Source organism: Lissotriton vulgaris, chromosome 4_1 (assembly GCF_964263255.1).
Source record: "Lissotriton vulgaris chromosome 4_1, aLisVul1.2, whole genome shotgun sequence".
NCBI lineage: Eukaryota > Metazoa > Chordata > Amphibia > Caudata > Salamandridae > Lissotriton > Lissotriton vulgaris.
Window position 1 is genome coordinate 668155588 of NC_141691.1, and position 25205 is coordinate 668180792.

At 43.2% G+C, this 25205-nt stretch overlaps 1 protein-coding gene across 1 annotated transcript in view; it reads right to left on the minus strand.

The window, feature by feature from the left end:
* Nucleotides 1-25205, minus strand: part of NAPG (NSF attachment protein gamma) — a 161914-nt gene that overhangs the window by 127734 nt on the left and 8975 nt on the right. Inside the window, exon 2 of the mRNA XM_086964936.1 lies at nt 23114-23181. Within this exon, the coding sequence (XP_086821062.1) occupies nt 23114-23181 (68 nt within the window). The remainder of the gene's footprint in view (nt 1-23113; nt 23182-25205) is intronic.

A 25205-nucleotide genomic window follows, 5' to 3' on the forward strand; every position in this document is an offset into this window, starting at 1 on the left:
TTGTTTATTTAAACAACCCCACTTGGAATTCATTTTAATTTTATTTTATGCGGTTTTATATAGCCCGGACTTTACCAGAAGGTGTCAGAGCGTTTCACAATAGAAAATGGAAAACGGGTGGTGGAGATTTTGAATGCGAATTTGTAGTAAGTGAGGAGTATAGCGCCCACCAGCGCACATATATTGTTTTTAGGCGAGATTGGAAACATTGATATGCCGGTTAATTTCTGAGAGCAGTTCAGTCGATGTCTGGGGCTCCGGGTCAGTTTGCTGTGTTTATTTTACCCCTCTCCCCTCTGCTCCTCCCGGCTTTGCCTGTAAAGTCGCTCTGAGAGAGCAGGGGTGGGGGCGGAGAGAGGGCTGGGGGTGCAGGGCTGTGTCATCCATCATCCTCCTGTCAGAGGGTATCTGTCCCAAAGACAGGCTAAATGCAATCTCCCTCCAGAGGCTGCACGAAAGAAACAGACGAAAATGAAAACCTTCCTCAAACAATTCACCCCCTCACTCCCCCTCGCTGTCCACGGATTCTAAGGGGGAGGGGGCACCCCAACCTTAACCCATTGCAGCACCCCCACCAGCTCTGCTCGAGCCTCGACACTCACAAGTGTTGTAACCTGCAGACTGCACAAGGCAAGGATCTCTGTACCCGCTGCCCACAGTTCTCTAATCTAAGCCCTCCTACCCCCAATCATTACATCATTACAAGTCTTCACAAAAAGGAAGAGGAGGAAAATGCAATGTAAGGATTCGGAGGATGTCAAAACGTAATTAAACAAGCATTAAAAATGCAATAGGTCTCGCCTTTCAATAAGTTTAAGCCATTTGCTTTGCTATACAATACCATTAACAAAGCAAATAGCTTTAACTTAATCAAAGGCGAATTGAAGAATTTCTGCAGTCTTGTTGAAGGAAATGTACTTATTGTCAACCCTTATTTGGTGCCACGAAACTTGCAATCGTGTACGTACTATTTGTGCAAAATTTTGTGAATAAAATGTAACTTTTGTATGACAAAACAAAGACTACCGACCAAATCTGGGTATTTAATCAACAAATTCACACAGTCGACCAAAGTCATTACTAGTGCACTCCTCGTGTGATTTCCACAAGTGATGGACGCCCTGCCATGCGTATTACTAGTGCTCTCCCCGCTGTGCTACACACACCCCTATGTGCGCATTACTAGTGGGCTCCCCTATATGCTTGTGGTGAAGTCCCGCCTGTCTCAGATGTGCTGCTAAGTGGCGTGTCCCGCCGCCACACTACTGTACTGGGTGCATTCAGGTCCACCCCTAAGCAGATGTGCTGCTTGCGTCAGAGCCTCAGCTGTGCCGCGTCCCGGGGAGCCCCTGTGTGTGTGTGTGGCTCTGTGTGTGTATGTGGCTCTGTGTGTGTATGTGTGTGTGTGTGTGTGGCTGTGTCTGGCTCTGTGTGTGTCTGGCTCTGTGTGTGTGTGTGGCTCTGTGTGTGTGGCTGTGTGTGTGTGTGTGTGTGTGTGTGGCTCTGTGAGTGTGTGTGGCTCTGTGTGTGGCTCTGTATGTATGTGTGTGTGTGTGGCTTTTGTGTGTGTGTGGCTTTGTGTGTGTGTATGGCTCTGTGTGTGTGTGTGTGTGGCTCTGTGTGTGTGTGTGTATGGCTGTGTGTGTGTGTGTGTGTGTGTGTGGGGTTGCAAATGCAATAGGTCGCGCATTTGCGAGAGATTAAGCTATTGGCATTGTAAATGACAATGACATTTATTTATCTGTTTTCAAAAATAACACATAAATAAAAATTTGGCAATTTACAATGCCAATAGCTCTAACTTTTGCAAAGGCGAGACCGTTGCGTTGTAAATGCTTGTTCAGTGAATTTCTAAGGTTGTTTAAATGCCAATTCCCAACTATAACCTGCTTGAAACCTATGGTTTTTTCAGTGAATTTCAAAGGTTTTTTTAAATGATAATTACAAAGTATAACCTGCCTGAAACCCAAGGTTTTTTTCAGTGATTTTGAAAGATTTATAAAGTAACAATTTTTAAATCTATTAATGGTTATATGTATTTATTTGATACTGATTTTCAATTTTTTTTCAAATATATTTTATTTTAGATATCTTTTTTTTAGATTACATTACACATTTTTAATACATATTTTAAAATTTAATATATATATATATATATTTATATTTATTAAAATATGTTTATATATATATATTTTTTAATTATAATTTTTTGAGCAGTCCCGAACCCATAGCGCACCTCTTTCGATTGCTGCGCAGAACATGGCCACCATTTTACAATTGTTCTGTAGGATGCGCGTAGGGTGTGTGATACGAGCGTATTTTCATGCGCGATTGCTATGCGACCCGTACTTGACTTCAAGCGCATACGCAACATATACGTTTCAAGCCACACCACGCGTGAACGTTTCCGCATGACGTCATGTACGTGTTCAACGCGGTGGGCGCACGACTTCCGTGAAATTTTTCGGTACAAAAGAAGATATATATATATATATATATTTAATATAAATATTAAGGAGAAAAAAATAATATTCATTTAGTTTTAATAAACTCATATTACTTTTAAATGCAATTTAGAGAAGTCGCGCTAGATGCGTGCTGCGTGTACGCACCCAACGCGCATCCCGTGTGACCAAAAAAAAAGAGATTTCATTGGTTTATAACACTTACTGTTCTAACTATTGAAGAACCCCACCCATTATAATCACTCTTCTCTTCCTTAAGAGAAGACCTGTTCTGAGAAAAACCTCACTTTTTCATCATTGGACACCTGAACTTATTTTTTGGATTCAAAAATGGCTACACCACTACAAGGATGCCTTGTTTATAGGCCCCCGGGCGAGAAAACTAGATTTCTAGCAGCCTTGAGCAAATTATTAGAAGTAGCAGCTTGCTCCCAAAGATTCACTCTTCTGGGTGATTTTAATTTCCATCTGGAATGCAAGACCTCTCCTGACACCCAGGAACTAATTGACCTGTTGGCGGGGATTGACATGCTACAACTAGTAACCGATCCTACTCACAGAGCAGGACACACCCTAGAGGGATCTTTTCTAATCAGGTCCATTTGAATGTCTCCTCTGTTCGGCCAGTCTTCTGGTCCGACCACTCAGCAGTTCACTTCTCTATCCCTCTCACCACCCATGAAAAATCTGTTAATAAGAGAAACAACCCGAAACTAGTGAGAAAATGGAAAAATATCACTGGGGACTCTCTTGACAACACATTAAACAACACATTGCCCCTTCTCTCCCACACTGTGGAGGAAGCAGCTAAGACCTATACTACTTGGCTGGACCGGGCCTGCCTTCTCTTAGCTCCCCCCAAAACCAGCTACTCCACTCGAGCCAAGCCTGCCGCCCCGTGGTTTACAAATCAAATAAGGGAACACAAAACAAGGTGCAAAAAACTTGAACAAATCTGGCGTATGCACTACAGGGAATCGGACAAAAAAACGCTTAACTCGGAACAAAGACGTTACAAGGAATCCATCCTACAAGCAAAAAAAGCCTTTCTCACAAGTCAGATAGAAGACGCTACTAATACCCCTAAAGAACTCTTCCTCACGGTCGCTTCCCTAGCTAACCCCAAACCCATTGAAATTCCAGCAAGCCTCCCACTCTGCGAAAGTTTGGCAACATTCTTTCGAGAAAAGGTGGAAAACATCTTTCTCCCCCTGGACAGGATAGTGATGACTTCCTCACCGAGAGAGGCCCCCGATCCCGCCAGACCTGAACCCATGCTTCAATTTTTCCCGCCCATTACGGAAAAAGAAGTGAGCAGTCGCCTACTAAAAATTAAATCAGGCTCCCCTCATGATCCCTGCCCCACGACAATAACTAAACTCGCACCAGATGCGATTGCCAGGGTTCTCACCCCCCTCTTCAATCAGATGTTGGAGAAAGGGGAATATCCCGCTATTTGGAAGCAAGCCTCCATCCTACCCCTGCTCAAAAAACCCAATCTTGATATCACGGAGATGAATAATTATCGCCCGATTGCCAGACTCCCCCTCCCGGCCAAAATAATAGAAGGCTATCTGAACGCACAACTTAGTGCCTTCCTGAAAGCAGCGGATGTACTGGATTCCTCCCAACACGGCTTTCGAGAGGGGCACAGCACGGAATCCGCCCTGATTAAATCTATGGAAGATATCAGGCAGGTGATGGATGCAGGGGGCAGAGCAGCCCTGATCCTATTGGATCTTTCTGCGGCCTTCAATACGGTCCACCATAAACTATTGGTGGACCGGTTGAGGACCTGTGGAATTCAGGGTAAGGCCTTAAAAATCTTACAAGCCTTCCTATCTGATAGATCCCAGACAGTGGCGCTGGGCAGCTACGAATCTCAACCCTTTGTACTTCCCTGTGGAGTCCCCCAGGGCTCCTCATTAAGCCCAACCCTTTTTAATGTATATGTGTCTACCCTCGCCCCAGTGATTCGATCGTTCGGCTTTCAATTTACGGCCTACGCCGACGACACTCAGATTGTGGTGTCCCTCCTTCCCGGCAACACAGAAAACACCGCCGATAGATTCAGAAACTGCATGCTCGAAGTTGGCCGCTGGATGGCACAAAGCTGCCTTAAACTGAATTCCTCAAAGACCGAGGTTTTGCTCTTTGGTGACAGAGACAACCTTTGGTCCCCGAGATGGTGGCCAGACGAAATGGGACCTCTCCCAGAACCGGTGGACAAAGTGAAAAATCTCGGTATACTGGTGGACACCACTCTGACCTTTAAATCCCAGGTGGGCGCCCTCTCCTCCTCCCTTCACTTCATACTCAAAACCATCAGGAAAATTTTACCCTACCTGGACAAGAAACACAGGAAAACAATAGTCACTGGTCTAGTGCTCTCACGCCTAGACTATTGCAACAGCCTGATGCTAAATGCCCAGCAGAGTATACTGAATAAACTCCAACTTCTGCAAAATGCAGCCGCCCGCCTAATCACTGACACACCCAAATTTGCCTCAGTATCTCAGGAGCTGGTTAAGCTACACTGGCTGCCGATTCGTAAAAGAATCACTTTTAAGGCAGTATGCATGGTCTTCAAGGCCCTCCATGACTCGGGACCCAGGCACTTGAAATCCCTTTTCTGCTGGCATAAACCAGCAAGAACTTTGAGGTCAGGACAACTGGCTCTGGTGAAGGTCCCCAGAATTAAAAAAGCTCGCTGGGGAGGCAGGAGCTTTTCTCTTGGGGCGGCTGAGGCCTGGAATAAACTTCCACTTGCGCTTAGACAGACACACAATCTGATGGCCTTCAGAAGAGGTCTAAAAACATGGCTCTTCACTCAGTAAGCACGCGCCGTCACACCAGTCTATCTTTCTAGCGCCAGGACACCTCCGGATATTAGAGCGCTCTATAAATATGCAAAATAAATAAATAAATAAAGAATCATCTGATTCTGATGATTTTGTTACTGAACAATTTCTACCAGAACCTCACCCTCCTAAAAAAAGATACACATCCATATGTATGGAAATTTTTTACTTTTCCGGAGGGACAAAAGAAATGTAATGCCACCAAGGTGACATGGAAGATTTGCCAGGCAGTGCTGTCCAGAGGAGATCCAAACAAGAAATACTCCTGTGGCACTGCTAGTATGCGCAAGCACCTCCAATCCCAGCATCCTGTGAACTATGCTCACGAAGAATGTAGAAGACTGCGCCAAAATACACCTCCACCACCGGCAATACCAAGTACCTCTGGGGCATCACCTTCAACATCGCCACCAGACATACGTCCCCAATATGTGAAAGTTAGAACGCACTGCGTGAAGTGCTTTTGTTTAGTTTGTTATGGGGAGCAATCAGTAGACCTAGTTTGCAGAGCAATTGATAACCATCCATGCTAGTTTTTTTTTAATTCCCTCAAAGTTCATGGTTTTGTTCGTCCTGTTGACTTTTTTTTTCTTTTTAAAAAAACCATAAAAAAGAAAAAAACGTTTAAAATTATAGATATATATATATATATATATATATGTACAAAAAACAAAAAAAAGTTGTTATCAGAACTAACTACTCTGGTTAAAGAAAGATCTAAATTTATATGCTAGTGTGTGAAAGTTTACATAAATGTATACATACTACATAATTGACTAAAGAATGCATTTGTAGTATATGGTGAATGTATAACTGCAGAACTATAAAGAAGTGCTGTAGCATGATACTGTAAGCTCTTTAGCTACAGAGTGCTGAGCTACTTCCGAAGCACAGAGATGTAACATATGTACATAAATATGTTGTAAGTCTGTCCTTCCCTCTGCACTGCTGCTTAAACTGCAGGCATGTGGTTATACAGGCACCATTGCACCATGCTGTAAAAAACAATCAGTGAAGGCATTTTTCGGGGTCGTGCTGGGGTAGTGTTTTAGGGTTTAGGGTAGTGCAGTGGTGGTGGGTAGTGTAGGTGTTGGGCTGGAGGTATCTATTAACATTACACCATCTTCACCCTAAGCACAATTGTCAGTAGTAACCACCAAAAAATTCCAGATGAAGTTATCAGCAGAATGCTAGAAAAACGTTTATCAATATTAAATGCTTCTAATCAAGTAAAATTCAAATCATCACATGCAGTGTGCCACAAACGGTATCACCACAACAGTAAGTCTCCCCAACCTAAATTTAAAGTGCATAAGCATGTTTCATGTGACAGACCCATAGGTCAACGCTGCAGCTTCCACATTCTTCAACACCCTCCACATACTCAGCAAGACCTTCAAATAGACTCACCCCCCGAAATAAAGAAGACCATCACCCAAGCACTCATCACCACCAGGCTGGACTACAAGAACACCCTCTATGTCGAAATCAACAAATCTCTACTCCACAAACTTCAGACTGTCCAGAACACCGCAGCTAGACTTATCCTCAGGATCCCACGACAACACCACATTACTCAGCATAAACGAGAACTGCACTTGTTTCACGTCGAAAAAACAGTGACCTTCAAGCTGCTCACACACACCTATAAAGCCCTCCACAACACCGGACTCCAATACCTTAATCTCCTTCTACACCCACAAAAGAAACCTCCACTCATTTGACCAGGCCTTGGCTGAAATCCTCTGTATTTCCATAACCAGACAGGAGGCACACCCTTCTCATACATCATGGCCAAGAACTGGAAAGAACTCCCCCTCAGCATCAGATGAACACCCACACTGAAAGCATTCAGGAAGAGCCATTACACCTGCCTTTTCGATAACCACAGCTGCACAAATCCCCCCCAAATACTCCCCCAGTGCCTGGAAACCCTCACAGGTGAATAGTGAGTTCTATGCATCCCTAATTGATTAAATCATACGCCATCACAGTTTGTGTTTGAGTGTTATGAACAGGCCCTGCCATTGCTTTGGCTGTCTGTAACTCTTAAGGGTAGTGAAATTAATAGTACTACCTTCTTTAATATACACTGAATTTCTGAGATTGTTTTGGTTTGGCTTCACCTCTGAGAGCTACTTTCAGGGTGCTGGTGAGCTACCAGTAGCTCCTGAGCTACTGGTTGGAGACCCCTGGTATGTATAGTGAGTGGGGAATTGTAGTCCTCAAGCATAAATATAAAGATTATTACACTACTACATGCATAATACATAGCACTTTGAATCACTGCATTCCCTAAAGCCTGCCTCACTGCACGAGTACATGCTTACTGAGTGAATGATTACATTAATATAAGTAAAGACACTGAGTGAATTCTCAATTGGTTCACTTTTACTTTACTGAATAAATTACGAAACGACAAAATACTTTTGAATAAAATAGAATACTCTATCTTCTAGAGTGAAAATGGGATAAAAGTATTTATATTGAGTAGTGCTTTTACCAATTTTCACTCATAAAGAACAGGAGGGTTATCTTTGCAAGCACTTTTTTTGAAAAAAATAATATAACTGTCTTCAAATGTTAATGTTAATGCTTTCAATTTTTAAAAATGATTGTAAAATGTAATAATGACATGAAATGTACATAAAAAAAGAAAGATGAAGTAGGGATGGAGTTTGTTGTAGCACTTCTATTCTGCTTTATCTGAAAGTAAAAAAAGCTCTAACATTTAAATAATAGATAATAGATAATAATAGATGATGGAGAAACACTTATATAATGTAAACATAAAGAATGAGTGCTTATGATAAAATTAAAAAAAATGGATCCAACGCGTGATACCAATGAATAGAAAAAAAAGATTTTGCATTTCACCCATGTGATGAATATAAAAGACTCAATAAAAATATTTTCAAAACGTGTGCATTTTCTATTAAGGATGGTTTGAAGAATTATCCATTTAATCAAAGGACAATTCAATTTCAAAATACTTTATTCGGTTTTACAAATCGAAAAACCATAAAAGCATCATTATAAGCATGAAAATTTGATAAACCTTTTAAAAACACATACATAATTCATAATCACAGTGCGTAAAGAGTTCATTTCGATAGAGATAAGGGGAAATATATACAATAAAAACAGTCACCTATAAAATACATGTAAACTCTTGAGGGAAGGCTGCTGAGAGGACTGCTACAGTTTAGAGTTATATTAGTTCTCCACACGATTTCTGATTTTCAGTGAGGATTTCAAATATCTAATCACAAATAAAGTGCATTCTGGCTTCAACATTTGCCGGGAGGACCTGAGTAAAATGAAACTTTTTTAAAAGGGGCTTTAAAAAGTACCTCCGGGGAGCATCATAGAGGCGACAAAAAAATAAAGTGCACCAAATCCTGGGAAGACACTCTGTCACAGCCACAGGAAGGTAACACCCGGCCTCTGTGGCTTCCCTTCGGAACAGCAAGTAAAAGATGGAAATAATCCATCCGAAATCTGGTTAATAAAAACCGCTCGTGGGCCGACAAGGGCCACGAAAGATATGGCTGCATTGATGGCGTAGTTTTAAGCATTACAAATGTACGGACGCTGGGTTAAGCCAAATCTACCCCATCTCTATTAAATTTTTTAATTAGGAGAAAATACTTTTTTACAAACTTCACATCCGCAGCGGTAATAGAATCAGGTCTTAAAAAAGGTCCAGACGCCCCAGCTCCATAAAACAGCCTTTTATGTATTTTAGCCATGGGATGTTAAGCATGTGGTCCAGGCACAAAACTTCTTTTAGTAACTGGTGGTTAAGATCTAGATCTTTATTTAGCCAGCACTTAAGCCAGAAAAGCAGGGGGCGCATTGCTAGGGTGTCACAAATAAAAGGTAACCCAGTTTCTTCATGAACTACTAGGTTTGAGGTTCCTTTGGGTACTCCCAGGAGCTGTTTTAAAAAGGTATTCTCCGCCACCTGGATACCCTCATATGCTACGTATCCGCATAACTCACTGCCATAGCTGCCGATTGCGATATTTTTCGCCTGATATATTTTCAACATTGCCGCAACTGGGCGCTTACCCATTTTTGCTGCAAAGTTGAAAATAGCTGTATTCGCCCTTGTAATCTCCTCTCTTTTTCTCTGGACTAGAGAACCCCAATTTAAATGGTCATCAAAATGGACGCCCAGGTATGAGACTGTTGTCGCTATGGGCACTTTCTCAACGTTCACCATAAAAGAGTACTGCCTCTTGGGACGCGACCCAACCTACATTATATAAGATTTAGTGTTGTTTATGGCTAGGTCACGATCAGCCATGAAACCACGAAAGGTGTTGAGTAAAGACTGCAGAACTCTTGTGGTTCTAGCGAGGAGGATTGCATCGTCCGCATAAAGGAGGACGGGCAGACCCCTGCGTCCAACATAGGGGAAATCGGCCCCAGTTTCTACCAAGGTCTTGTCCAACTCAATAATATACAGATTTAAAAGAAACGGGGCCAAAACGCATCCCTGCCTTACTCCCCTTTCGACATTAAAATTCCTTGATACCCTATAGTCCTAGGAAAATCTTATGTTTGCCTTTGTATCCCTATGCAGGTCCCTCAGGAAGTCAACTAAAGTGGCCTCCACCCCATGGCGCTCATGGACTGCCAGTTTTCCCCTATTGACATAGTCAAAAGCGGAGGAAAGGTCCATGAACGCCATGTAGATCGTACCCTGGCGGGCAACGGTGTACTTCCAGAGAATCATGTACAGGTTAAGGCATTGTGCTAAGGTGGAGTGCCCTGGGCGAAACCCCTATTGGATATCAGAAATGATCCTGTTACCTTCTGCCCAGGCTGTCAATCTGTTCAGCACTACTCCTCCCACGACCTTAACCACAGAATCAATAAGGGAGATCGGTCTATAACAAGTAGTACTGTTACGATCTCCCTTCTTGAATACCGGGACAATTGTTGAGGTGCCCCATGACTCTGGACAGCCTGCCCCTGCCGCCGCTTTAAGCACGGCCACAAGGACCGGGGCCCAGAGAGATGGGTTTGATTTGAAACGGTCTGGTGGCATACCATCCGGGCCTGGTGCCTTATTGCACGTCAACCCTGAGATGCCTTTCTCTACCTCGTTCAGCATGAATGGGATCAGAGTTTGATTTTGACCTCCCGCTTTCGGATATATCTGGGTTGTGGCACTCTTAAATATGGGCCCGAAGTGTGACACCCATTCATCTTCAGTGATATTGGTGCCAATATCATCCGCCCCCTCCCTCTGAAAGGACAAAGTACTCCACGCTAAAGGAGAAAAGTCAGCACAATTATGATAGATTACAAAATAGAATAATATTTTTAAGTACCATTACACTCAACAAACTAAAAAGCAGAGTACACAGTTTAAGTTAAAAACACAACCTACTACAACTAGTTTTTGAAACGCATTGTAAAATAAAGTGTGTCACAAAATGGGCTACGTACATGGTGAGAGTATCGTAACGTCACATAGAAAAAAACAAGCCAATCAACATTAGGATCAAGAAGGTAGAGTTAACCACAGCCAATCAAATGTTTTTCAAAATCTGTGCAAGGAAAAGGATTGGTTGGTAATACGTCTTATTACAATGCTTTACAACCAATGAAAAAGAGGTGTAGAAAGTTTCTGTTTTTAACATACAAGCAAATCAGATGACCTTGCAAGTACACGCAGCGAGAGGCAATTATTAAAGATGACTTGCTTCCGCAAGACCCCGAAAGGCTTCTTGCAGAATAAGTACGCACTTATCTGCCAGACCCTATTTAATGATTAACCAGGCTCTCAAGCCTAAACACGTCGGAAATCTTTCTCCTTTAACTCCTTTCTTTTTTATAGTAATTGATATTCATACACTATGCAGGAAATACTCCACAAATGCAACTCCCTGGATTTGCAATAGTAATTGTTACTCATACACTATCCAGCACATACCCTACAGATGCACCACCTTGGGATTGGAATCAGTTTTTTACTGATACACTATGCAGCACATTCCGTACAGATGCACCCCAATGGAGTTAGACTAGTAATTGTTACTCCTACACTAACATGCACTTACCCTACAGATACACCCCACAGATACACCCCACTGGACTTAGAACAGTAATTGTTACCCCTACACTAACCTGCACTTACCCTACAGATGCATCCTACTCTCTCTTTCAAAATCCAAACCAGATTTACAACACCATTGCACCACTTTCGCGTCACTTTTCCCATCTTAAAAGTGATGCTATAGTAACGCAATGAACTTGTAAATCTACCCCTATGCACATTACGAGCAAAACAAGTACACAACTCATTCACTTCTTTATCGATCACAATTAGACAGTTTTGCTTCACGATTCACAAAGAACTTCAATAAATACTTTGTGCCTATTTAAATGGAAGACGAGACTGTCACGCAGTCCCCCTCCCACAATACATAAAGCCCCGAGGGGTGATGGTCCCCGCGCCTTTGAGGACCTTCGGCCCCTCATAAAATGTAATAATTTTGCTTCCGGTATTTAGCCCCCCCCCCCCCCCCCCCCCCCCCCGAGGTCTAATTATTAAACCCCCCCATGAAATATAATAATTTTGCCCCCGGTATTTACCCCCCTAGGAGCTAATTATAAAAAACGCTCTGTTTTATTTTATTTATTTTACGACAGTCTGCGCACCCTACACGCATCTGCCGTTTAAAAAAAAAAAAATAATAAGTGGGCCCTGGGGGTCCTTCAGCTACCCCCTAAGCAGGTCTAGAGGGTAAAATTATTTCTACCCTGCCCCCTTTCTCGTTTTGCACACATATTCCACTGACTTTCTCAGCCTTGCTTCTATATAGGCACAAAATGGCTGCCAACAGTTCCTGGTTTCGAATGTTTACAACTGCTTGACAGCCAATTAGCATGGAGCGCGTGATCGGGACTGTGCGCTTATGCTACGATGCCAATCCTCGCACAATCCACGGATCCACCGCGCCCATAGATATATAAATGACTTTAACCGTAATTTTCTCAGGAACTACTGACCAGATTGACACCACATAAGCAAAAGGCACAAGTCGGAACTGAGGACTACTCTCTGCCAAATTTTGTGTAATTCCGTTCAGCGGTTCGGGCTGTAGCCGTGGCTAAAGGTCCTATGGGAAATTGCATTGGAAAACACGTTTTGGGATCCCCCTTTTTTCTCGTCCCCCGCTTGACCAATTGCCCCCAAACTTTCAGAGAAGGAGCGGACCTGAGCTGACCAAATGTTTGGAAAATTTCGAGAAGATCCATCAATCGGCGCCAAAGTTATTGGCAATAGAATGTTGTAGATTTCCTATGGATAATAGGTCCTAACTATAACTACCTACTGGCGACTGCCAGTAGGTAATATATATATATATATATATATATATATACATATATATATATATATATATATACACACATATATAGCAGATTCACAGTTATATGCATTCAATTATTTGTTGGAAACGGACAACACAAGTCTGATACATTATAAATAAAGTTCTTCTATGTTGGTACTCATGCTGGTTTGGTGGATCTTTCCTAACACTGGCGACGAACGGGAGTGAAATTGCGTCGTGTGAGGAACAGCAGCATGTCAGGAGCTGTCATGGTATTTGTATACAACGGGATTGAAGTTTTAATTTTTATTGGCTGAATCTATTGTGAAGGAAAAATCCATGTGAGGAGAGGCAGTGCTTAAGCCGCAGCGCATTGGTGAACGCCGTGGAGAGGGCGCGAGTATGAGTTCGTAGTGGCTTTGTTGGAAGCCACCTTTCATCGGTGAACAACTGTGGCGGGGGTGAGGAATTCGAAGCAGCGTTGTTGGAAACCGTATTTCATTGGTGAACGTCCGTGGAGGGGGCGCGTCCAAGTGGAATTGGTTTGCATTGCTGAGGAGCATTCAAGGGCACGTTGTGAGTTGTACTGCAATGCGTTACGGTGATGCACACAACATGTGGTTAAAAAAAAGGGCCTTTTAGCAGGGTATGCAGATCAGCATTGAAGAAAGTGAATTTGGTGCAGTGCTAAAGATCCCAATACTATTCTCAAAATCAGTGATTGGAAGGCTATTACTAAATTACCAGTGTGTAATATTTCCATTGCTAGTGTTATGATTCCTGTGTTAGTTGACTCGTGCGTTGTATACCATTCTGTCTTTTCCCATCGTGAAAGAGAAGTGGCCTAACATGAAACTGTTAAAACCTGACGTGGCCCGCTGGGGTTACACAGGGCAAAATAGATTGGGTGGGGTATTTCTGGGCTGATTTGAATTTCTCTGGCAGACACATGCGAGAAACAGTGTATGTTGCAAGGTGTGTCAGTCTTTGTTGGGTTGGTCTCATCAAGAGGAAATGGGTATAAGACTGGATCCAAGAGCAGTCCCCCCCCCCCTCTTTACATTATTGAGAATGTTTCTGAGAGAGGGGGGTGTGATGGGAGAGCAATTGGGTATGTTTATTCAGAGGTTGAATACACAGTTTCTTAAGCCTTTTAGTGACATGCTTGGCGAGTTCCGGGATTTAAGCACTGTATCAAATTATGCGACTATGCTATCCCCATGCGACATAGAGTGTGAATGTGCCACTCATGTACATGGACAAACTCAAGAAATGTTGCAAGATTTGTGCAAGAGAGACATTATTGAGCCGGTTGAGTCCGCACCCTGGATTTCTCTGGTTATTTCAGTTAAAGCTTCAGGCGAGTTAAGACTCCTGTGGACTTGTGCAGTGTTACAAAGCCATCTGATACGTCATGTTCCACTGATGTTTTGTTTTGATTATTCTTTGGTTGATCCAATTTATACCTTTTTTTGTATTTCATTAAAGAGGGAGGTGTGTTATAACCTGCTGCACTAATGAGCCGTCGGCTCACAGAGGTTCCATGTGATACCATGACTATCATGGTAACAACAGAACACCAAGTGGGGCAGAGAAGGTTTGACTGCTGGAGAGTCAAGCGCTGTGCTGTCTTGTGTTGCATGTGGGTGGATTAAAGAAGATGTTTTAAACTATGCATTGCGTCAGAACGACAATCTATCACCCAATCCAACAAGCATTTGCAATGCAATAGGTCTCGCATTACTAAAGTTTGAGCTATTGGCATTGCTAATAATAATGCAACACCAATAGCTCAAACATTCAGCTTACAAAAAGGAGCCACAAAGACTAGGAAAAGTAGAGAAAAGCAGAGGAAAGGGGAAGGGACAAGGAGTAACCACTTGGAAAGAGAGGAGCATAGTCATGGGGAAAGGCGAAGAGAGAAGAAAGGCACAAAAGGGACATGGGGATAAAGGAAGAAAGAAAATGTTGTGGAAGGAGATCACGAGAGAGAGAGAGAGAGAGCGCAAGGGAGACGGAAATAAGAAGATACATGAGTGAGGGGGAGAGAGAAAGAGGGAGGCAATTGGCGGGAAGGCTAGGGACATGTGGAAGGGAGTGGAGGCTATAGAAAGCCTGTTCTGAAAAGAAAGGTGAGTGGCCCTTCTTTCCCTACACGGACCACGCTGCCCTCCTCTTCTGAGTACCCTAGAGCTCCCTACCTGTCCAGCATCTGCGGACACCTTTCATCTCCCAGCCCTTGGAATGCAACATTAACTGCCTGTCAGAGGGGGTGACCTTCAGTTAATAGCTGCTTCACGAAGAGCAGAGCCTCGTCGTGTTTCAGGGCGCTGTACAGCCAAGATGAATGTGAGCTAGAGCGACAGCCCGTCAGGATGTAGGAAGTGCGCGCCGACGGCCGGGCCGCCTGAAATGTGTATCTGTGAGAGATGTATACCTGGCGCTTGAAAACGCCAACTATCTTATCGGCCTAATTAGTAGAAAAACTGTCAGATCCTGAACGGGTGGATATCGCCCCCCCCCCCCCCCCCACCACACACACACACACACACCTCCCCCAAGCACTATCAGAGCAACCTTTAACCTAGAATACCGCCCACTGATTTCTTCACTTGTTGCTCAACTACCGACAACCATATACCAGATTTCCGTGCGATGGACATAACCCAGGCACCATGCCCATACAATCTATGGCCTCTCTGCTGCAGCAGCCTAAAGCAGGTCTGCTGCATATAGTTACTTTTCTATTTTTATCGCACCCTTCTCTGCTGAGAAATGGACTGAACGTGCCCTTGATATAGTCTAATGAAGAGGAAAGAAAACAGCTGAAAATGAAAGTAAAACAGAGACGGGGCACGGAAGGAAGGGGAAAATGATAACGTTAGGAACAGAGAGTGCAAAATACAACAAGCACTGGTTAGAGGAAACTCTCCCATCTGCCGATGGTAGACGTGAAATGTCCCTTCTTGTACACTGGTGAACAAGTGATGTGTAGAAAGAAGGATTGTTCATCATGCCATGAAATTAGTTACTAGAGCCCGATACAACATGGCGCCATAAGGAAAGATACAAAGTGACTCCACAGTGCCTGCTCCGGTGTCACGCTGGATACAGTTTCTTATTGCAATGTCGCAGACGGCGTATGTCCAAGCAAGAGTGGTTTCTAACTTCACTGCAGAAAATTATTTAATTGCACATGAAACTGCAGAAGTAAGAGACTCTTGGTAGGAGACCGATGTACTTTCTCGTATCAACAGGTCAAGGAGCAATCCTACCAGGCCAGCCCCAGGATCCGTTCAAAGGCCTGTGTACAGCCATGATCCCCGACAGGCACGTGGCAAACTATAAATAGATTCTACTACAAGGAGGTGACCTCATCTTCGGTCAGAGGAGGCGGATGAAATATTCATTTAAATCACAGCGTTTGCAGGCTTCGAACTTTACACAGCGAATCACCTCAAAAATGTACCTAGTGTAGCAATACACCAACGGCACGGCACGTTCGCTGAAGCATTTTTAATTTACAAAACCATAGCACAGTTCTTAAGGACCAATATACGTCACTCCATATGCAGTCTGGTCTAACTTTAGCAGTTTAAATGGTGTGCGAAAGCCTGCAAGTAGAACATTCGAAGCCAAGAGAAACCAGGCCAGAGACAGAAGTTTAAATAACTAGTAGTGACGGCCTAATACAGACCTCTGCTAGTTCCACCCAGGGGTTCTCCGGTCACCCATCCACACCTCCGCGAACACCTGCTTGCCGAGAGCCACAGGAGTCTAAGAGAGTGCCCCGCTGACCAGATTTTGTAAAGACCCTCAGTACTTTGCTCCTCCTGAACAGAACTGTAATCTCTGGTGTAAAAGAAGCATTCAGCAAAGCCTGGGGCCTGGTCTGTGTGCTGTAGCACTCCTGTGCCCCCCCGCCGCACCACACTCGTCGAATCCATATCTCCAGAGCTCGGCTGACGGCTCCGACATAACACGTTCTGATTTACGTACCACCCACGCCTCGGCTGTCGGTCGGCGCGGTTTGAATGTGGGCGTGTTGAAAACGAGGCCTGACACGCAAATAGGATTTTCGGCCGGGAGAAAGGAGAGGCGTGACACGCACGAACTGTCCTGAAGGGGCGGAGAAACAACGGAGCGGGCTGCAGCAGAGTCTGGACACGGAGGGACAGGACGAGAGGAGCCGGTGAGGGGGGGCATCGGGGGACGAGAGGAGCTGATGAGGGGGGGGCGTCGGGGGACGAGAGGGGCGGGTGAGTTTGCCTCTTTGTGTGTGTCTGTGTGCCTGCGTGTGTGTGCCTGCCTGCGCGCATGTGTGAGTGTGTGTGCCTGCGTGCATTCACCAACGCGAAAGCGTGCGCGTTCACGAGGTCAAATCTCCGGCAGGAGAAGCGCGTGACAGTCTGCTGTCCACATTACCCCAAAAGTGATAACATAAGTTGTCTCGCTCTAGACAGCAAAGCTTCGCTTTGCTTTCGTCTAGGCTCGACCTAAAAACAGACATACATGGGAGGAATTGAACGCTTATAACAACTCTGCATACTGAATATTTTTATTGTAGGAAATTGTTTCTAGAGAAAATGTTTAGACTGTAACTAGCCTTTTCTTTTACCTCCTGTATTCCTACCTTCGCGTAATTGTGTGAATACATCTCTACCAATTTCGAGAACAAAATCTTGCATATATAAATATTTATTTAAAGTTCTTTAAACAATAAGACAGCTGCATGAACGACAGATACTGAGGTATTTTCTACCTCCCTTAGCTCTCAACTATTCAACTACACAATTCTGTCCAGTAAAGCTGAATACTAGCATGTGTGTACACTTAAGTCTGGTTCACCTTATGATCTCTGTGCTGCAAAAAATTCAGCCTAGGACTACACATTTGGTGCTTGGCAGCAGCTTCTTGCAATGCATCTTTGACTTCAGCTTCCATGTTTTTTCTCTGGAAAGAAGTACTAGCTATTCCCCAGCTAAAAAGCCCTGCAGCAGTTTCTTCAATACTTCCCTACCAATTACCATCCCATTTCTCTTCCCCATGTTCCTCTTAAGATCTTACACAAAGAGGTTAGTTCTTACCTCTCTGCTTACAAACAATGCAATACTGACTAGGATAACTCACATACTGGCATCTGCCCTCTGCACAGCACTGAGATGACTTTCCTGAAGGTCAAATATGATATTCGTATGATGTTGGAAAGAAGAGTGAGTGCAGTAATAGGTCTTTTAGATCTTAGCACTGCCTCTGATACGCTCTCCCGCTCTGTACTCCATCAAGGCTTTGTTACATCAGTTCAAATTGAGATACAGCAATCGAGTGGCTCACTTTATTCTTGAAAGATCGCTCTCGATCTGTTGTCTTCTCACCATTTCGTTCTAAATCTAGCCTCTATTAAATGGGTATATTTCATGGCTCTTCACTGAGCCTTGCACTTTTTGATATCTACCGTACTCACCTGGCCGAGCTAATTTAAAGGTTTGTTTTATCTTTAATGTCCTATGCAAATTACACAAATATTGTCCTCTCTTTTGCAGATAGGTACCCTGCTTCTGTCTGCCATTTTCATGCATGCTTGTCTGCAGTGGCCTCATGTTTGAGAAAGAACCCACTTCAACTAAACTTTTTGGGGTGGCCTTTATTATATGCCTTCCTCTTGGTGATACTCAGAACTGGAAAAGGCCTCTTCTCTTGAAGAGTCAGTAAAAAGACTTGGCACAATCGAGGATGCCTCTCTGTCTTTTACAAAATAAATTAACATTCTTACTTCGCATGCTTTTACTTCTTGTAATGTAAATTGATACTTGTATAGCGCACTACTCACCCGCAAGGGTCTCAAGGCGCTTGTACGAATACCGCTGTGGAACCCATCCTGGCTTTCCCTGTGAGGCGTCCACTCCTGGGCACCCCCAAGGTGGAGGCCAGGCATCCTTAGCGTTGTGGGGGCCGTTGTGGAGATTAAGCAAGCTATTGCCAAGAGTTGCAGAGTGGGACTCCATGATTGGAATAGGCACCGAGGCGAGAATTATCAGGTCCGTGGAATTTTGAGCCCAAGACCCACCGAGGCAGGGAATTGAACCCTGGTCCCGGGCTAGACCTCTGCATCAGGGTCTGCCGCTCTAATCATTGAGCCACACTTCTTGGGTATGTTATGCAAGTAGTTCCTTCACTCTCAAAGTACAGTGCTCCAATCATTGATCTTATAAAGCACAGACTACTGTCTCCTAACTCCTTACATCTTTTGTTGCCCGAAGACACTTATATAACATATGATATTAATTCAGATTTTTTCGGAAAGACTCCTGTCGAAATAGGCTAACCATCTTTCTCACAATCCTTTTGTTGCCCAAAGATCCTTATAACCTATGATATTAAATCAGATTCTTTCTGAAAGACTCCTATCTAAATATGCTTAAACTTCTTTCACACAATCCTATTTCTTCTAATCTCAGCGACCTGCATTGGCTGTTTGTGAAGCAGAGGCTGACTTAAGGCCTTATACATTGTTCAACATAACCGAGGTCCAGCTTGGATTCTATTTCAAGCGGATGTTATAACCAGCTAAAGCTCAAAGTTTAAAGTTCCTAGTATCTCCTGACTGTTGGACTTTTTGGCAGGGTTATCCCGAAACCTTTTGCTTCTTCCTCCTATTTTTTCCTGACATGTTGTTCTTGGTTTAAGGACTACTGCTAATCAGTGATAAAATGCATATGCTCTCTGTGTAAATTGTTATGGTAATTGGTTCTTCCTGATTGGCATATTTGATTTACTGGTCAGTCCCTTGTAGAGTGCACTGAGTGTGCCAGGGTGGTAAATCAAATACTACTAGTGGGCCTGCAGCACTGATTGTCGCACCCACACAAGTAGTCCTGAAATGGTAACTCAGACCTGCCTCCGCAGTTCCTGTGCGCAGTTGTTAACTGCCATGTCGACTTGGCAAGTGCAGCCACTTGCCAGGCCCTAACCTTCCCTTTTATTACATGTCAGTCACCCCTAAGATAGGCCCAAGGTACCCCTGTGGGCAGGGTGAGGTGTATGTGAAAGGTAGGACATGCCCTGATGTGTGTGGCATGACCTGATAGTGAAATACTGCCAATTTAGTTTTTCATTATTGAAAGGCTATCTGTCCCCATAGGAAAGCTTGGGAGTTAAATTTATAACATCTTATAAATATAACTTATCAATGGGATAAGATAGAAAAATAAAGTTTAGGCTCCACATCTTTTACTGAAGATGTTTTTTTAAATTGTGTGTTTATAAATGCCACTTTAAGAAAATAGGCATTTTCTTGTTTAACCATTTTGTGTGCATCTACTTATTTGTGTATTGACTGTCTGGTTTTGGAGTGACAGGGGCTGGGGAGGTGCATTCACTCAGACTGCCGCGGGGGGATTAATGTGTGCCCTGCCTTTCCTGAATGAGTCAGGGCTGGGCTGAATAGACGTGGGCTGCATTCAGAGTAGGGGAGGAGTTCTTACTAGCACCTGAATAGTCCCGGTTTGCATTTAGAGCGGTGAGATATTTCCCTTGCACCTTAATAGGACCTGTGTGCATTACACAATGTTGCAACAGGGAGGATAGAACTGGTTTGGACTGAGATCAGACACCCTTGCACAAAGTGAACAAAGACATTTTGGGGTATTAGACCTAAAACCCCTGAACTTGACACAGGAGGGACAGCCTTCTCATTTGTGACCCGTAAGCTATGAAATATTCTTATACTTCAGTCACAAAATGTTTTTTATACGTTTTGCAAAGACCTGGAAACCTTGTCATTTTGGTAAATTCAATCCAATTTCTCAGTTTAGTATCAGAATACCCTTTTTGGGTAGCTGTTTGCACGTTACAAATACTCATCATCATTTTATGAAAATATTTCCTACGAGGCATAATTATCTCTATTAAGCCTCCGACTGCTGACTGGCAACCCACTCATTCACGACAAATACTGCCTTTCATCGCAAAAGGTGACTAGATTAATAAGAGTTGTTTAAGCTAGACAAAATTGAAATAATGATCTGCTGAATAGATACAGGTCACTACTGCTCAAACCACAATGGTATCCTACCATTATTTCAAGAGGAAAGGGGAGTGTTACAACACTGCGCTTCCCCCAGGCTTTCCTGTGCTCCTAATCCGACCCAACAAGCCTCTGTATTTCTGAGGCTTACAACTCATTGTGCCTGTTGTGACTCAATCTCCCCAGTAAGGTAGGCTGAGAAAAAGAAAGACAAAAAGGAGAGAGAGAGAAAGAGAAAAAAAAAAGAATTTGAATGACAGAGCAAGTGAAAAAGTGAAAGGGAAAAAAGAGAGAAAGAAAAAACAAGAAGAATTGTAAAAGAAAGAAAGGGGCAGAAAATGAAAAAGGATAGAATGAAAGATAGAAAAAAGAAAAAGGGAGAGTTGTAAATAAAGAGTAGAGAAAGGGCAAGTGAGACGAGAAAGAAACAAAGAGAAAGAAAGCACTAAAGAAAGAATGAGAGAAGGGAGAGGGAGAAAGAAAGAGAAACAGTACAGCGAAAGCAAAGAAAAAACAAAAGTAATATGAGAAACAGAGAACTGACTGGAGTCATTGTAAAGAATTAAGGGAAGAGACAAGATACCTCCAGAGCCACAATTGAAATCACGGACAAATGATAGCGGACATTAGGCAGAGGGCAATACATTTCTTTCCCTTCTGGTTCCTACTCTCATGGTGTGAAGTAACTGTACTGCACATGCTGGGCAGACCTATGACTGTAAAACCAGTAGGCCACGCAGACAGAGGAGCGAGTGTGTGTGCACTGGAGAATTAAAGTGCACTAGGAATGTGGTGGTATGAACGGAGAGAGGCATGCTTGTGAGGGGTTGAGTGCAAAATAAGCACTGTGCTTGTGTGAGTGCACTGGGAAGCAGGAACTTGTATTAGTGGTGGTAATGTGAGAGTATAATGTATTGAAAGGTTGAACTAATGGCAGTGCCAATGCTTGTTAAAGATGGAGCCATCCTTTTGAAAGCCCGACTCTAAAGGGAACAAGTATTTGCAATGCTATAGGTCTTGCATTTACGAGAGTTTGAGCTTTTGGCAATGCAATAGCTTAAACTTTGGCAAATGCTTGACCTATTGCATTGCAAATTACTAGCGCCTTTGCAGCACTTTCACATTCATGAAGACCGCGCCACTTTCTTTAGACAAGTCGCATCAAATCTATTAAAGTGAAACCACAGCATGGGGCACATTACAAAAAAAAGCATCTGTTGACAAACAGATGTTTTTTTTCTAAAAGCGCACGCCCCGCTTTCACTTTAATAGCGGCCGCACACCTTTCTTTAGACACAGCTTGTCTAAAGAAAGGGGCGCAGCTTCCATGAACGTGAAAGCGCCGCATGGGCACTAGTGAACAAACAAATAAATAAATCAGTGCGGCAGCTATACTTATAGCGGACAAATAAAGAAAGAAACATAGCCACTATAGTTAAAGCGGACGAAATTAGTAAATGAAATAAAAGAGAGCGCCGTGCTGCGACGTAGTGGGTGGTATAGGGGCAAATCATAAAAAAAAATAGTGCTCACAGCCAACATAAAGCAGACCGTGTAACAAGACAAGTAAAAAGTCCAGTCGTTATGAGAGGCAAGGATGTATGACATTACAATGCATGATTTTACCATGCATGCCTTTACAACGCGGTTTTTACATCGCAAAACTTTACAACGCATAGCGCTTTGGGGCGCTGGATAGTGAAAAGTTTAATTTACTATTCCAACTCCAGTCCCCGTGGACACTAGGGAAGGTGTTGGATAGTAAATTAAACTTATTCCCTATCCTAAAGCGCCCCCACCGCAATGCGTTGTAATGGTTTGCGCTGTAAATACCGCGTTGTAAAGACACTGCGTGGTAAAAAATGTGTTGTAAAGGTTGTTCACCGAGAGGCAACAAATACAGACAAGGCGGTACCCAGGAGGGGCTAACAAGACTAATAATGACTCGAAAGCCAGCGGTTACGAAGGATAATGACGTAAGCCAATTAAAAATATGGGCGGAGAGTAGGCGGGGCTTTAAAGCCATACTCCAATACGGCATGCCTCGCAGCAGTGCATGCGCTGACCAGGCTCGACCTAAAAATGGAGAGACGGTAGGGGGACAGAGCAATTAGGTAGAGGTTAAAGTATACAATATTAACAATTCAAAAATGCGGATAATGAAATAAATATACATGCCTACACAATTATTTCATGACATTGATCAAGACAATATCAAATATATTTTGTGTCAGTGGTTGGCACATGCACTTTAATGTAAAAAATAAACTCCCACAGCAAATTGCTCACTTCTATATGCTTTTTAAACCCCCAACATTCAAAGGGAAGCACTTCCTTTTAGGCCCATGATACATTGGTTTTATTCTGTCATTAACAACTTTAGAAGGCAGAAATTCTCGAAGTCCATACCTGCTTTTGCATACTCTGACGCAGCTCCATCATACTCTGGCTTCCACTTTAAAAAACTTGTTTTTAGGCTAAAAATGAAACCAATAAAAATAGCATATTAGGATCAACGAACAAGGAAAAGAATCAACAAAATATTGACAAGCACTAGGAAAGACGACAGGACTGGTGCCAAGCCTTATGGCTTTGTCAATGGCTGAAGGAACTGTTAATGCTTCACTGATATTCCAGAAAAAAAGCAATTTGGTTACAAACGAAAATTAATTTTGGGCCTCGAAAGCACACACTGTCAAAGTAGAACCATGAAAAAAGGGTATTTAGTGTGCATATGCGCACCTTCTGAAAGAGCAGAAGAAGGCTGTCACCGACAGTAAATTTAGATGATGGCTCATGTGGGCTGACCTACTGCTGTATACTGTAATGTGAATGACATAAAATACCACTGCTGCAAACTAGATCAGAAATATTTCGACCATCTATTATTTATTTATTTATAAAGTTTTTTTATAGCGCGAACAAGATCCCAAGGGATAACAGAGCGCTTTACAATATGAAGGGAGGAAGACAACAAATATCAGAGGCAATATCCAGAAGAGTACTGGAAAGAAAGAGAATACATTATAGAATACAAATAGGAGGGTAATACAATAAAACAAATGTTGGGGGTAAACAAGGGTGAAACACAATGTTCAGGGGGGAGCTGTAACAAAATAAGAACAAAGTCAGCTGGAGAAATGTCAACAGGCCTGTGCGACTAACCCTATTAGGGTATGAATTTGTTCATTAGGAATCTTTTGGCTTCCACTTTGAACGCTGTCAATGAGTAGATTCTGCAAATTTCCGGTAGGAGAGAGTTCCAAATTTTAGGGGCAGCTCCAGAGAAAGCTCGGTGGCAACTTCTCTTTTTCTTAAGGATAAGAGGTTTCAGGAGGAGGGAGGAGGCACTTCTTGAGGCTCTTACTCCACAGGATAAAGTAAGTTTTTCTGCAAGGTACGTAGGAGTATTTAGGTGAAGGACTTTGTGAGTGAGAACAGCAATCTTTAATTGAATTCGTGCTTTGAAGGGCAGCCAATTGAGGCATTTAAGGACTGGTGATATATGATCTTTTCGCTAAGAATCCGTACCCAGTCTAGCAGCTCAGTTGAGTGCAGCCCTTAGTGGAGTCAGAACGTATTTGGGAAGGCCACAGAGGGTAGCACTGCCGTAGTGTAGCCTTGGCAAGACAAGCGCTTGAACCACTTGCTTGAAATCATTTGGGGGAAGGAAAGGTTTGATATTTCTTAGAGTTCTCATCAAGTGGTTGGCTCCTTTACATACATTGCTGATGTGACCTTTCATATTCAGGTGCTTGTCCATAGTGATACCGAGAGACTTGGCTGCGTGTACGATAAGAGGCATACAGTTGAAAGTAGTGAGGTGGCTCAGCCAGAGGTCTAACTTGGGGAAGCGATTCGGAGGGGGGGAGATGAGCAGGAATTCAGTTTTTGAGGTGTTGAGCAGTAGTTGATTCTCTGTTAACCAGTTTTGAGTAAACATTAAGATAGTGTTAAGTGAGATGATGTTTTCCTAGGATGAGATTTTCAAATATAATTGCGTTTCATCCGCATACATGTGGAAGAGAATGTTCATGGAATTTAGGGAGTGAGCAAGAGGTTCCAAGAAAAGATTGAAGAGGATAGGAGATAGAGCGGATCCTTGGGGGACCCCCATGAATACAGGAGAGGGCTGGGAGAGAGTGGTTTGCCTTGACTCTGAGTTCTGTGCTGAAGGAAGGATGAGAACCATAGTAACACCTGATCTGAAAAACCCATTCTATTTTGCAGGATAGATAGCAAGTTGTCATGATTAACCGTGTCAAATGCGGAGGAAAGGTCGAGGACGATCAGGAGGCAGGATTCATTTTTGTCGAGCATAATTAAGATGTCATCGACGACGTGAGCGAGAGCCGATTCGGTGCTGAGCCACTTCCTAAAGCCTGATTGGTGCTGGTCTAGGAGTTGGGAGTTCTCAATGTGGGCACAAGGTCGAGATTTTACACATTTTTCTAGTAGTTTCGCTAAGGTGGGGATGTTGGAAATGGGGCGGAAGTTATTG